Raw genomic sequence first — 15,704 nt, forward strand, 5'->3', positions numbered from 1 at the left:
GCTCCAACCCACCACAGCCGCTCCTCCCCACAGCTTGTGCTCCGGGCTGGAGCATGGAGTCACTCACACCACACTCCTGCTAACAGAGGACTCACGGGGAGTACAGCGGCTTCCCATCTAGCAATGGCCCTCACCTTCACAAGTCCGGCACTTATGCAGCTCAAAAGGAAAGATGACATCCTCCTCATTCTGACAGAATTCACAGATGAAGCCCTTGGCCTGACACAGCTGTGGAGAGAGTGACAGGAAAAGTGAAGGGCTGGCTCCAGAGGGTGAACTCCAGCGAGGGGAAGCAAGTCATAAATAAACCTTTGAGCAGGTGAAGGGTCTATTGTCTGTGACATACAGCCTCGGGCTGGACTTGTGAGTATGAGAGCCACAGCAGGGCTGGACACCACACACAAAGCTTCAGGGATGGACAAGAGACACAGGCTTGAGCATTCCTTGCCACTGGAGCAGCCCTCAGTGATGAGGAACGGGCGAAGAGGGGGTACGAAGAAGATGGTCCTCAAAGCTGTACTCCAGTATAGATTTTTTACTTTGAAACATATAGCACAACTCATTAAGATAAAAGCTAAAGTAAGGGTGTTTCCCAGAAACAACACCCTCTAGTCAGGCTATACTGCACTGTGTCCATCCCAACCCCACCGCACACACACCTCACCCTGCCACAGGCCACAAACCAGGCAGCTGACATGGGCAGACCTAAAAGTATCATTTCCAGGTTTCTAGCATGTTGACCCTTGTACGTGGAATTTACAGAGATACTGTAAGCTACTTCATCAGTCCTCAAAAGCTCAAGAGGGAAGGACAGTTCATCTAAGGGTCACCTTCATTCCAGAAAGAAGAAAACGGTGTTACAGAGAGAGCAAACTGCTGGAGACTGTGACTGAAAACAGCAGCCTCTAGATTGTGGTCAAGGTCCTACTGAGTGTGGCCTTCTTCACTGGAGGCTGCTCAGTCTAGCCTGGGCCAACACCTGCATCAACTCTTGTCCTAATTGCTTTTGTATTTTTGTTTTCTCAAGACAGGGTCTTGATGAATAGCCCAGGCTGACTCTACTCAGATCCTCCTGCCCCAGCCCAGCAGCGCTCCCTCCTCTAACTCCGGGTTCTTCACATAAGAAGAACCTATTGCTCACGGACTTAGAGAACTGCAAGCCCTTCTGGTTTCTCTCAGTGTCAACTGGCCGCATGAGGAGCTAAATGACAGGAACCCTGCCCACCTAAGCCCCACCTAAGCCCCACCTAAGCCCCACCTAAGCCCCACCTAAGCCCAGAGCAAAGCCTCGGCTGCAGGGCAGAGCAAGGTCGCCTCACCATGCATCTCTCCACGTGGGCGGCTCCCGCTCTAGTGAGCTCCGCCAGCCGGGGCCCCAGTTCTCCCTTCTTGGTTGCAGTCAGGTCACTCAGCGAGTACAGATGGAGGTCCTCTGTCAGGTGGCCTGGAACCACGTCAAAGGAATCCAGGAGCCTACAGAAATGAGAGGCAGAGGGAGGAGAGGAAATAAACATTTCCCATGGTGCATGACCGTACCAAACTCAGAAGGAGAGAAGCTAAGGGGGTGAGGGGAGGGGACAAAGACGTTCAGCCAGCCCAGGTATTCTAGGCTACCCCAGCTCTCCATACCGAAAGTATTTTATTTATAAATTCTGTAGAGTGAGCTTGGAAAATGGTGTCTCACCTTGGACAGATAGTCCTTTTTAAAAGAGACACAATTCAATTACTGTCATGGCTTCCCACTAGTTTCAGACATTTCTGCAAACTCTTTCTCATGTAAAGTAGGCAACAGCTGGGACATAGGCCTTTAAGAGACAACGGGCAGTTGGGATATAGGCCTTTAAGAGACAACGGGCAGCCAGAGGACCCTGGCCTCCACGGGAGACTTACTCTTTGGCCAGTCGGCATGTCTTAAACATGTTCTTCATGTGGTACAGCTGAACCCGCAGCAGCTGCAGACAAGACGTTGGGTGGAGGAGAGGAGAGAGAGAAGGACCTGTTAGAGGGGCAGCTAGTCCTCCACTCTTCACACAGCACCTCTCAGTCAAACCTTCCACACCTCACTTCAGTGTGCTCATCAGACACAATGGCAGCCGCTGAGAACTCTGGGATTCAAATGCCCAGCCCTGTTCTCCGTGAGGGCAGAAATGGCCTTTGCTTCCCAGTTTTATCGAGTCTCAGCTGCTTCGGGGTTTGCGAGTCTGGCAGGACAAGCACACAGGAACTGTGTGAGTGTGGCTCTGGGACAGAGGCCTTGCTAGCACTATGGGCATCAGTGCTGGGCCAGTGCTCCCCAGCACTGAGAACAAACAAGAAAAGTCCTCAGAACATGAACGGTGACTGTGACAAGAAGTGTGGTGACCTAAGGCAACTGCACCAACAGGAACAGGAGCTAGGACAGAAACAGGCATCCAAGGCCCGGCTTGTTCAGCTATCTCACCCGGACTTGGTTAAGCAGCTTGACCTTCCTGTAGAGTGCGCTATTGATGTCCTGCACATTGAAGAGAGGATCATTCCAGATCTTCAGGAGCAGGTCCTTGGAGAAGTTGCTGACATAGTACTTGCTGAAGTCCCATTTGCGCAGAATGCGGCTGGGGACGACCATCTGGGCGTTCTCGTGGCAGCACTGGCAGAAGTACTTGCCTAGGTACTCACAGTACCGCAGCCGCTTGATATAGTCTAGAAGCCCAGGAAGCAAAGGCTAGTGTGACTTCGTACTCAGAAGCTGGTGACCCTTCAAACAGCAGGCAGGGAGAGTCAACTGATTTCTAACCAAAGCTGGAAAAACTCGCACAGTGGGACCTATGGTTCCTGCACCCCACCCTTGAGGCTACTGAAGAATCCAAATCCAGTCTCTAAGAGCCTAGCTGCAGTGAGCCAGTTTCTCCAGGATATGGTTCTGGTAGTGCTGCTCCCTGAGGTAATGCCCTCCCCTCCTGCTTCAGGACTTCTCCCCCCCCCCCACCTGTCCCCTCTCCCCTTCCATCACCTAGGACAGGCGTGGGGGAGGACAAAGTTCTTGGGTCATTATGATGGGACTTACCGGGGTCCGTCCGGATGCCACATCCCGCACAGCGGTAATTCTGCTTGGCCACGGCAATCTTCCTCCTACAGAAGGTAAAGGAGAGGGGGTTAGCAGACGGCAGCTACACGGGGGGGGGGGGGTTTAAAGGGTGAGGGCGAGAAGACTCTCGTAAGGATGGGAGCACGCGTGCAGAGTGAGGGTTTCTGAGGTTAGGGTTTACTGGGTCAGCCCACGGCAGTGAGTAAGGGATCGTCTGTCTGTACAAATGCAAGGGATGAGGACAGAACAAAGGGAGAGAAAAGACTTATCTTAAAAGGAGAAGAAAACCCAGTGAGCTCACAGTGCTGGGAGGAAGGCAATGGTCTGGGAATGCGGACTCAAAGGGGTGTGGGGTCCAGTTAAGTGTGGGAGAGAATTCAATGGCTAGAAGAATTTAAGAGCAAAAGTAAAATGGAGGGTCATCTCTCCATGCTTTTAAATACACGGCAATGTGTGGAAGGCACAGCCAGAGGCAGAGACACACAGGTAAGAAAGAAGACAGCTCCTATAGAGCAAAGAGAACGCATCTCCTCCAACACTGGCTACTCACGTGGGGGCTGGATGAACATTAAAAATGATCTGCGGCCGGGGCGGAGCCCACTCCAGGTTGCCACGGACGCGGATTCGCAGCTTGTAGATGTCCGCGTGCTGCCCGTCATCTGGTGAGATGGGCAGGGAGTCGGGGATGGGTAGGAGCTGGAGGAGGAAAGCGCATGTGAGCTGGTCTAGACAATTGATGGATGGGGACACGTATGCTTAGCCCTTCTGGCCGCAACAGAAGCAGAGATGATGAGACATATTCCAGAATTATCATAGGTTGAGGCTTTAACAAACACTGATTTTAAAACGAACAAGTAGGTACCAGGCTACAAGAAGCCAGGATCTTGAGTTCCAAGAAGCAGAGATAGCATTCTAGAATGCTGGTACCTATTGCTGGCACTGCCGCTACACTTCCTGAGGCCTTTACTATGCCAGCATGCCTTACACCTCAAAGGATTCAACTACAGAGCAGAAAGGAGTCTGAACAATTCACTCTCATGGGGCCTAAACGTTAGACACAAACATGAGCTTTTCCTGTGGAAGAGGATGGCGAAGAAACAACAGCCAGGGAAACCTAGGCAGGCAAGCATTCACCCATTCACCCATTCACCCAGGCACTCAGGCACTCACTCACTCACTCACTCACTCACTCACTCACTCACTCACTCACTCAGGCACTCAACACACTTGTAAACAATGTCTGCTCCTGAATAAGGGAAGAGACCTAGGTTCACTCCAGACTGGGCCATGTGAGCCAGGAGAACAAGAGCAGCAGGTTCACAGGCTCCTGGGCAGGGAAGGACGGGAAAGGCCGGCCTACCTTCTGTGGAGCATCATGCTCTGGGACTAGCCACTCGAGCTCCGAGGCAGCTGGAAGCTGCATCCCCTCAAACTGCTTCAGAAGCCCCATGGCCACTGCCTCAGCCGATGTGGAGTGCAGGAAGCAGTGCGAGCTGGAAGGGAGAGGGGGACTGAGTGCACTGGGTCAGGACGACTGTGGCTTCCCGCAGCCGCCAGGACCCAGGACCACACAGCCGACCACCTCAGCGGCTCACTTTCTTTACTCTCATGCGCTGTTCTGAAGTGACTATACACAAGCACGAATCTCATATCCCTGCAGTACGTGGTACTGCAGTTAAGAGTTCTATATTTTCCTTTCTCTAAAGTGCAGCTTCTTTACTTAAGATGGGCACTCGGCCTGTTTATAAAATAAAGTTGGTGAAACTGCCATTGTACCTCTCTCAGATGTGGTCTTTCTCCCCTCGAGCAGCCACCATGGGACAGGGCCATCACTTGAACCCTGCCTCTTCTAGAGACGGGATGGCTTTTGCTGTGACCTTTCTCACCCACAGGCCACAATCTGAGTTTGTTTTTCCACGCAGCACAAAGTCATTGCACAGATGGAAAGATACTCACAGATTCTGGGAGAAGGATGATTTGCCGTTTGAGACTGCACTCCTCCGGATGTCAGCGTCTACATGGAAACCAGAGGTAAGGAGAGCAGGAAATGGCAAAGGAAGAGAAGCCAAGGAACCCATCACAGGGTGCTGCGGCTAAGTGATGGGGTGGCCGCTAGGTGCTACATTCCATGCAGGGTACAAAACAGGTGAAGCGCTACACGCTACTTAAGAGTCCATTTCCATTCGTGTCACAACCAGGCTGAATTAGTGACACGGTGCGGAGCACTGAGAAGGCCAACATGTACAGATTGAGGGGAACGCGCACGCACGTTTGGCGTAAGACAGTGAGAGAAAGAGACCTGCAGGCACATGGGGGCACGCTTGGTGCAGGCACAAACCAGGACACCCAAGCCTCCCCTCCAGGCACTATTAAGTGACATGCTCCCAAAGCCAGTGTGGCACGAAGCTCATGCCGGGAATTCCAGCGCCGGAGAGGCTGAGGCCGGAGGATCGTGTGTTAGAGCACCTAAAGGGAAGGGTTCCGTCTGGCTTTTTTAATGACAGAATTATCACCCACACAAAATTGAGATCCTAGAGGCTACTTATTCAACGCCTGGGAGCTGGACAGTCGTGTCTAACTGCTCGCCACCACCCCTGAATGTCAGGTGTTTTTTCTAGCTTTAGAATAGTTTCACGGGTTGGTTTTACTCCTGTCTGATGGCTCAGAGAAGGAAAGACCTTCCCCATAGCTTGAGGACCCCTGGAAAACCCTTGTAACCAGCTTACTATAGACTGTCAACATGACCATTACTATAGAAATCTCATATGTAACTATAGAAAAATTAGACTTCCCAAAATGTATTTCTAAAGGGAGGCCTGAGCCCCCAGAGACCTCATCTAGCCAAATGCTACAGAGTCATGTTCTAGAAAGCTAGTCAGCCCCTAACCAAGTCAATGGAAAGGCTATTTTGTTGGTAATCTCATTTCTTACTTCCTTTGATGCCCAATGAGAGGACCCTTTTTTTCCTTAATTAGTTCTGCACAATGACCCATCTCCTGCGTCTGACGCCCCCAGCAGAGCACTAGGCTTCCATGATATCATCTGCACTTGGCCACAAGTAGCTCAGCTGTGCCCCATGCTTCAACTGCTCATAGATTCTTTTGTGTGTGCAACTGGATTACAGAATATCTCTGAGGAAACGAGATTATGTCTAACTCAGTGAAATGTATAACATCTTGTACATAGTTTTAGATACAAGTATAACACAAATATTATGGTTCACAAACTGCTGGTCTCAAAGCCACGTGCGGCAGCTTCCAATTTGCTGTTTGTTTGGGGGTAGGGCTGGAAATCAAACTTGGGCCTGATGGTGACAGGCGAGACCTGTACTACCGAACTCTATCCCAACCCTCATCTGCTTCAAAGCATATAAAAACCAGACATCAACCATCTTGGGGACTGGTAATTACAAAAAGAACATTTTATTTGACAAAATGTTGCTCATCTATGTCATATTTTCTGTCTGAATTTGAGTCACCTAAATTGTGCACATTCCGAAGCACTGCCCGTTGTCTGGTCTACCGTCACTGTGTCATGGGGAGGAGGATGCAAGAGTCTGGCGACAGCATCAGACCCTCACACAACTGCTGGTTCTGCACTGTCGGTTTGGGGATCATCAACACCACTTGGGTTGAACATGAATCTTGTCTTGTCAAATAGCATTCATAATACATTCTATATAAAAGACTTTCAGAGAGTATTTCCTGAATGAATAAATGGCTAAAAGCAATTAAAATTTTTGCAAATTTCATCCCACTCGGGAGAGAGGAAAAAAGAAAGAAAATCTTAGACATCCTTGGATAAGGGGCTAACTGATTTTCATACCATAGGCCTGGGCTATTAAAAAAAAAAGTGCTACACACTACAGAGAGGCATTTGATAACTGTCGCTAAGGAAACCATTGTCTCCATAAAATTACAACCATGCCACACAATGGTGTTTCTGTCAATGAAGGCCAATGCATATGACAGTGGTCCCCTTGAGATTCTATCATAGTGCAACAGTAGCCTCTGTAACTAAATTCTATGGTCTGTGATAGTTACACAAAATTACCTATGGATACATTTCTCAGAATATACTGTTTTTTAAGCAAAGCATTTCATCTCCAAGTAAGGAAGTCTCTTTTCTTCTCTTTATTTTCTTTTCTTTAGAGCCTATAATAAAGCTAGCTTTAATCTGTTCATTGTCCTTTTTCACAAGATACATAAAAAGGTAGGGAGGAGGTATGCGACAGGGATCTTTCAGCTAATCATAAATACTGCAACTGCTTTGGCATAAGAACCCTACCCCAGAGCAGAGTGGAGGCAGTCCTGATAGCCCAGGGGGTAGGGGCCTGACACCCATCTAACATGCTGACTTTACTGAGCCCGAGAGGCACCCGATGACTCAAGTTAGTTCAAGCAGATGACTAAGTTGATGTGGGTGGACCACTAATTGAGCACAATGATAAAACAATACCAAGTCTAAAACAGACAAGGAGGAAAGTGTTCTGGAGAGAACAGAAAGAAGTCTGCACCTTCCTAGTAAGTTTAAAACAATTATAAACATTCTTATTAATCTTTTGAACAAAAACAAACGTATTTTCAAAGCAAATATGTTTTTCGAGGAGAATTTATTTGAAGCATTTTGATGCTTTTCATAGAATAAGGCAATTATTACTGACTGGGAAAATTTATAAAATACAAAAAAAAAAAACAAAAAAAACAAAAAAAAAACAGGGGTTGGCAACATGGCTCCAGAGGTAAAGGTGACCGCTGCCAGCCACAGGGTCTTGAGTTGAAACCCCAGGATCCACATGGTTGCCCTCAGACATCCACATGCATGCTGGAGATGCAATGCCAGTGAATTCTCTGTAATTGTTAATTCAAAGAGAAAAACTGTAAAATGGAGAACTATTATTACTGTTAAACTTTTATTTAACAGTGAGAGGAGAGACAATTGATGGCCTTGGACTTCATCCTAGCTAGGGGATTGCTGTGACAAAACCCCATGACCAAAGCGACTTGGGGAAGAAAGGGTTGATTTCAGCCTACACTTTCAGGTGACAGTCCATCACCAAGGGAAGTCAGGACAGAAACTCAAGTAGGGCAGGAACCTAGAGGCGAGCTGATGCAGATGCCATAGAGAGGTACCGTTTACTGGCTTGCTCAGGCTGCTTTCTTATAGAAAGAGCCTAGGACCACCAGCCCAGGGATGCCCCGCCCACAGAGGACTGACAGCTGAAACTTATGGGGGTGTTTTCTCAATTGAGGTTCCCTTCTTTCAGAGAACTCCAGCTTGTATCAAGTTGACAGAAAACTATTTAGCAAAACCTGATTTTCTTATCAGGAAAAAAAAACCAGTTCACGAGTACCCTTTTCTGTATATTATATTAGGTTTCAATTTATTGCCTTTGAACTGTAGATCTGTGCTTCAAACATGTCTCCCGGGGCAGCTGGCATAGGTAAAACCTTGTGTGTAGAGGGCGCTGGGAGGACACTGAGGAGGAAGGCCTTTGTCCTGTTGCAGTCAGCTGCGCTCCTACCTCAGCTAACAGCTCAGCACACTGATACTGCCCAAGGAGCGCAGAGCAATGAGGGGTTCCTCTCACGGCGATTTCCCACAGTGCATCTTGGAGGGCTTTATGGTAAGTGCCGGGGCAGCCCTTCTCCGCTGGCTGCTCCTCCTAGTCCTGCCTGAGCTGAGGTAAGGCACTGAGAAGAGCTTCCCAGTGGAGCTGTCACAGCTGGGCTTCTCCCTCTGGACAGCACCCACAAGGTGACTCAAGGCAGCTCTGAGACTTCAGATGCTTCTCTGCAGGCGCCTCCATCTCAGACTTGGGGACACAGCCTGGCGCTGCCCTGGGGACACAGCCTGGTGCTAGCCCTTGGGAGAGGCGGCCATCTGTGTTCTCTATGGTTTTCTTTACTCCTTAGACACTTCTCTCCTGTGGCTTCACCTCCCTATTACATATAAAAAACTCTTAACACTCAGTGTTCCCTATTCAAACTGCTGTGCAATAATATGCCTTTATGCACCACTAATACCAAAAAAGAAAAATCCAAGACATAACTGTTTTTCTAGTTTTGATCAGTCTTTTCTAAATTGTGACACCCTCCCAGTCACATGACTACCTAATCTAAAATTATCACTGTGAGGGGAGATGGCAAGGACTTTAGGCATATGGAAAAGGGCATAGGAATATCCAAATTGCTCCTGCATTAAGTCTAGTGTTCTCCAGAGCACGTAGTTCTCCTAACCTTGATGAGTGTCACAAGATCACGTATGTACACAAGCTGGTGCAAACAGCCCCACGCATGCATGCAGAAGCGCCTCCACACCTCCAACATGGCTACCTGAGAACAGTGAGGCCACTGACACTGAGAGTCCATTCTGTAACATGGGAGTCAGGTTAGAGCCTTCGCTACCATCTGTGTGATAACGAGGATAAAGACAGAAAGAAAGTTCTGAGCCCGACAATCCTTGGGGTCAGGCTGTGACTTTTGTGTAGCTCATATCCGTACGTGAGGAAAGGCTTGGAAAAGACATGCTGCTACTTCCCAAAACCAGTCCAGCCTCAAGCGCCTCCCCCAAGCTAAGGGTGATGTTAGGAACAGCTGGCCATGTTTCTGAGCACTGAGGAGGGCAGAGTGTAGAGGCAAACACCTCAAGCTTCAAGGCAGTCCCTCAGCACAGAGAACGGCAGCGGCCTAGAACTGAGAAATCCTGCCCTATGGCTGTTTCCTTTAAGGACTTCTGTCAGAACCAACAGACTAATCACACACACCCTGGAAGCCCACAAAGGAAGCAACAGTTTCCAATAGGAGTTTTGATCAGTCTTTTCTAAATTTTGACACCCTCCCAGTCACAATATGGTTTGCACTTTGTGAGAATTATGGTTAAAAAGAACCCACTGACAAATGAAGTGGGAGCCGAACAGTGGTGGCGCACACCTTTAATCCCAAAACTTAGGAGTCAGAGGCAGGTGGATTTCTGAGTTCGAGGCTAGCCTGGTCTACAGAATGAGTTCCAGGACAGCCAGGGCTACACAGAGAAACCCTGTCTTGAAAAAACAAACAAACAAACAAAAACAAAAAAATGAAGTAGGAAAAGGAGTTTTAAGTGGCCATCTGATACATTAAGAAGAACACAGAAAAAATATCTTAGAGGCCTCTACAATTGTGCAAGATCTGGATTTCAGAGGGGGAACACTGGTTACTTGGGAGGGCTCTGAAGACTAAGAGAATAATATATCAGTAATAATATATTCAGTGTCATTTTACAGTGTTATAATGGAGTGCTGGCAGTTCAGCTCTGTAAGGAGGTCACACTTAGTTTGTCCATGGAGGAGAGTTTATTTGCTGCTAGTCTGTCTTTTTGTTGGGACCTGAAGAAATCTATGGCTTGCAGAAATAGGGCTGTTGTGAGGCATGGTCTTCAAGTACGATGTGGCTTCTGCCAGGCTGGAAGCAGGACAGCTGATCCCTGGCTAGGCTCCACGAGACCCTCTCAAGATGGAATCTACTGCCACTCTCCTTCACGCAGACTGGGGTGGAAGACCATCAGACCGTTGCCTGAGAGTTCATCTGCTCAGTTACTTTTATTTTCTTTTTTTCTTTTCGAGAGAGGGTTTCTCTGTGTTCCCCTGGCTGTGCTGGAACTCACTCTGGAGCCCAGGCTGGCCTTGAACTCAGAAATTCGCCTGCCTCTGCCTTCCAAGTGCTGGGGTTAAAGGCGTTGTGCCACACTGCCCCGCTGCTCAGTTACTCTTATGCCCCCGGCTCTGAGTAGTTGCTATACCGGCTGCATGTGGTCTTAGGAGGTGCTACAATGTATAGGAGGCTGTTAGCCAAAGGCTGGACTCTGTCTATGGAGCTCTTAGGAGTCTGTCGCTCATGCTGGTGTGATTTTTACAATTACTATTATTACCATTATAATTATTATTATTAGTGATGTAGCCTGTAAGTAAACCAGTAACTCCCTGAGTCACCAGGTTCGACTTGTTTCTTTGGTCCTGCTATCAGGACTCAGGGAGGCCGGTGATGCCAAAGGCACATTCAGTGACCTGCTTTCCTACGCATGTTTTCCCCATCGCAGCCCCACCTCCTCCACTGACTGATGACTGCACCAAGGCTGGACAGTGCCCGAAGTCTGCTGAGAAGGAATTAAAGCTATGTAAACTGATAGGTTTTCCTTTATTTCTTCTTTTCTTTTTTCTTTTCTTTTTTTTTTTGCTTCTCCCTTAATGACTCCTGTCTTGTTTTTTAATTACAATAAAGCTCTTTTTTTTTAAATTTTAACAGATTTTGGAGCAATTTCCTGGTGTTATGGAGCCCAGGGAAACAGTCTAAATCATATGGTTTGGCTCAGCTAGGAGGAGGACCCAAAAGAGAGGTACAGACGTGAGGACAGAGTCAGAGTGACACCAACAGCTGGCCCCCTTATGATCAAGGCTGTCACCTTCATGCATGTTAACGGCATTTTTAGCATTAGTAGCCATCCCTTACAATAACGGTGCTCTGTAATGGGTCATAGTGAAGATCTTCTTCAGGGGTCACTCAGCCCAGCATTTCAAATGAGAAGAAACAAGTAATAAACACCCCTGTAACAAGCTGTCATTCCTCACCTTGGATTTCCAAGTCGTCAGCATCCTCAGCAGAGCCGGACTCAGAGAGCTGCGTCGAATCCCGTGAACTGAACTGGGAGCTGCTGGAGGTGACCCGGAAGCCTGTGATATTGAGATCGTCACAGTCACAGACAGGATCAAGGACAGGACCTGGCTGGGACTGAAGCTATACACCGAACTGACACTTGCTGCTGCTCCACTCAACTTTGGAGAAGCCCATCTGTGACTCCTGGCCTTAGTTCTCACCTTGGAAGCCCATTCTGAGATAAAGCTGTTTCTGATGTAGGAAACATGAGTTCTAGGGATATTCCTAGTCTATCAAGGGAAAAATAACACCATCACCAACAACACAGACCACCACAGTACTGTCTTCTGACAGCAGCGGAACCCTGAGCTGAGGTATAACACGTCACACAGAGCAGAGGAGAGCGGCCACATGGCCCAAGCTTGTGAAGCCATAAAGAGGCGAGTACTCGGCGGCCACAGGCCTACTCACTTCCATTCTCAGTCTCCCGGTACGCAGGGAGCAGGTTTTTGGTGCGGATCTGCTGGCGCCGAAGGCGGATCTTCTGCTTCAGTTCCTGGATCTCTCGGTCACTATCTTCCTCCTCTACTTCCTCCTCTTCTAGACACTGGCTCATCATGTTGCACTTCATCAGCTCAATGGCGGCAATCAAGGACTCGGAGATGCTGAAGTGGGCGTTTTCCTGGAGGAAGGAGGACCCCAAAGATGCTGCTTGTCAGGGGACTAAAAGTATGGAACACCTTGCTGAGTTCGCTGTGGGGAAGCAGAGCTTCACAGACGTGTGCTTTCCTCAGAAATACCAGGGGAAAAGCACCTGTCTGCTGTAAGGACAGCAGGCGGGCAGACAACCTGCTCTAGAGTCTCTGGCCATGACTGTCTCATCTGCTCCATGTTCTGTATAAAAATGAGAAGAGAATCTCAGCTCTCAGCCGAAGACTTCAGTGCCAGTCTTACTCCCTGGTGCTCCGCTCAACACAATGAAACAAACTATGGTTTAAAAAAAGTCACCAAACTGCAAGCACCGGGCACATTGGTGGGAGAGGAAGTGCTTGAAGGAAGATGTAGCTCACAGAGCAGCCACAGCACATGAAGAAAATGGTAGTTCCTTAAAGAGGGTCGACACAAAACAGTATCCCTGAAGCTGATGCGATTATCTATCTACACATGGAGGAACCACCTCCACGGCCCTAATGCTAACTCAGGTGTCTGGCAGCAAACTTTCCCACCACTCTAGGGCACTGAGAAAATGCAATGGACAGCGCTGCTGTGGCATGCAGACCAGCCTCACATGGTCTGGCTAGCTGAAGCTCTGCCCAGACTATGATGGGAAACACCGCTTGCTCTGGAGAAGATGAGACACTCCCAGATCTTCTAGAGAAGTCTGATAACATGGCTTCTAAGAATGAACACTTTGAACTGAGTCAACTCCTGAGGAAGATAAAACTTGAAGTTCTATCAGCTGCTGTTTTCTCTTATGACTGCTTTAAAAAATTACTCAAAGGTATCACACACCTGTAATCAGGAGGAATCTAAAGTTTGAAGCTAGTCTGGGCTGCATAGTAAAACCCTGACTCAAAACCAACAGCAAAATGTTGCTTATAGTTATATTGAATCCATGTCTAATGCTTTTGGACCCTGCCTATTGGACACTGCAGTTCTTTCCAGATGTTTCTGATAAGACAATTGACTCTTCGCTACTAATTAAGCTGATCAAGCCAGGCCATCATCCTTGAAACAAAGGCTAATGAAAGAGAGAACATGGCAGAAATTCCAAACAGGCTCTTTTCCTAAAGTCATACATTCATACACAAAGGAGTAAGATAAATATCATGTCCCAATATAAAAGATTAGTGCACAGATATAAAGTACACATATGAGATCCCAGGAATAAATACAGAACTTGGCCAGGTGGCGCATGCCTTTGATTCCAGCACTCAGGAGGCAGAGGCAGGTGGATCTCTGAGTTTGAGGCCAGGATGGTCTACAAAGTGAGTTCCAGAACAGCCAGGGCTACACAGAGAAACCCTGTCTTGAAAAACAAAGCAAAGCAAACAAAAAAATAGAACTTGATTCTGGGAGAAGTATTTGTGTGAGGCCATGGGGTCAAAGAACAAGCTGAGCATACGCTCCCTGAAGAGTCCCCAGACGAGTTCACTGAGCTTTCCTGCAGCTCATAGCTACTCCCGAGTACTCAGAATCTCATTAGAACTGTGGCAGCAGAGACCCCACACTGCACGAGCTCCCATAGGCCAGACCCCACACTGCACAAGCTCCTAATCTGCCCCTCTGAGCGCCTCACCTTTTCCAGGTCTGCACAGCTGCCAAAGTCTTGCTCAGAGAGGTAACTGATGAGGGACTGTCCTTCTGATGGTCTTCTAAACATGCCTTCTCCTGAGCAGAGGTACTGACCACCCTCTGTGGGAATTGGAGTGTAGATATAAAATTTCAGTCTTGAAACAAAAACTTGTAACAACCAAGCTTCTTCCAGAAGTCTGATGGTCTTCTATTAAAGGCGCTCTCAACTCTTCCCAGGTGAGGGAGAATTGGATGAAGACATCTATCTTCCTTTTTTTGGTTTTTTTCGAGACAGGGTTTCTCTGTGTAGCCCTGGCTGTCCTGGAACTCACTCTGTAGACCAGCCTGGCCTCAAACTCAGAGATCCACCTGCCTCTGCCTCCCAAGTGCTGGGATTAAAAGCATGCGCCACCACGCCCAGCTGACATCTATCTTCTAATGACATTATTTAGACTCTTTAAGAGTCACAGAGCACCAAACCTCTTGGAAGGAGAATGGTGGAATAAATGTGAGACCCTAGAGATCACCCTTTTCCTATCTAAACTCATCTGTAATACACTGTCCTTCCTACTCTACGGAAAAGGGAATGAGAACTAACACGGTGCTGAGCGGAGGGAAAGGACTGAGTGATTCCCACGTGGAACTCATCTCCTGGGAATTACAAAAAGACCCACCGTCAAGGCTCTCGCTCACTCAGGCTGCCATCGCCTGTGGTACTACGGACACTCGTGGTGGCATTCGGAGCATAAGAGAGGGTGGGAACCCTACATCAGTGAGGACCACGGGGAGTAGAATCTCAGTGTTGAAGATGGCAGAAGGACAGGCGAAAGCAGTCCACAGGCTGAGATGGGTTCCACAACGCAGGACTCAGCAGGCTCGGGGAGAGAGCAGAGCAGGGCAGTTTCCGCCCTTGCCTTCCGAGCGCTCAGTCACTGTTCTCTATGCACAAAGAGTTGGGGCGCTGACTGCACTGCTGTGGCCAGAGGAGGGAAGGGGTCTCTCAGATTCAAGCCATCATTGCAGGAGTCTAGTGTCAGTGACCACAGCAGGAAATAAGACACACATACAAGTGAGCAATAGGAACAACATTTAACTCTCTCATTCCCAAAGTCTTCACAACAGTCCAAGAATGCAAACACGTGGAGGAGCTGGGATGCCAGTGTGTCTAAGGGGAAAGGACAAGGCAACGCCAAGGTGAAAAACAAATCAGAATGTCTTCCACTTTCCTTTCCTTTTAAACCAATGTTACAAAAGCACCACTAACCACTAATCACTAACTTCTTTTTTTTCCTTTCTTTTCGAGACAGGGTTTCTCTGTGTATCTCTGGCTGTCCTGGAACTCACTCTGTAGACCAGGCTGGCCTCGAACTCAGAAATCCGCCTGCCTCTGCCTTCCAAGTGCTGGGGTTAAAGGCGTGAGCCACCACTGCCCGGCCAATCACTAACTTCTTGACAAACTAGTTTAAAAGACAGTTTTCAGACGGGACGGTAAAATCAAAAATAGGTGTACTGAAAATTTCCCAATACCTTGACACTATGTTTTAAAACAGTATCAGAAAAATTACCTTCCCTAATAAAAACGAAACTCAGGAGAGTAAAAGTAACATCACGTCAATTCTGGGGAGGCCAAGGAGGATGGCTTCCGAAGCAGAGGATTTAGCAGCAGAGAGAAGGAGGAGCTTCAAGAGAAGGCAGGTGCTGAGCAAGCTTGACAC

General features: G+C 48.2%; 1 protein-coding gene across 9 annotated transcripts in view; it reads right to left on the reverse strand.

Annotated features, from left to right (window-relative positions):
- Rubcn (RUN domain and cysteine-rich domain containing, Beclin 1-interacting protein) overlaps positions 1 to 15,704 on the reverse strand; it is a 56,028-nt gene that overhangs the window by 2,543 nt on the left and 37,781 nt on the right. For 5 of the 9 annotated variants that reach the window (XM_030248897.1, XM_030248896.1, NM_172615.4 and 2 more), the window contains 11 exons: positions 13,994 to 14,109; positions 12,166 to 12,376; positions 11,670 to 11,771; positions 5,021 to 5,078; positions 4,425 to 4,557; positions 3,615 to 3,760; positions 3,044 to 3,108; positions 2,441 to 2,679; positions 1,891 to 1,952; positions 1,320 to 1,473; positions 135 to 228 (listed from right to left, as the gene is read on the reverse strand). In XM_030248897.1, coding sequence (XP_030104757.1) covers positions 135 to 228; positions 1,320 to 1,473; positions 1,891 to 1,952; positions 2,441 to 2,679; positions 3,044 to 3,108; positions 3,615 to 3,760; positions 4,425 to 4,557; positions 5,021 to 5,078; positions 11,670 to 11,771; positions 12,166 to 12,376; positions 13,994 to 14,109 — 1,380 coding nt within the window. The other 4 variants (XM_006521655.4, XM_006521653.4, XM_006521652.4 and 1 more) reach the window with 2 other exon arrangements.

Source organism: Mus musculus, chromosome 16, assembly GCF_000001635.26.
Source record: "Mus musculus strain C57BL/6J chromosome 16, GRCm38.p6 C57BL/6J".
NCBI lineage: Eukaryota > Metazoa > Chordata > Mammalia > Rodentia > Muridae > Mus > Mus musculus.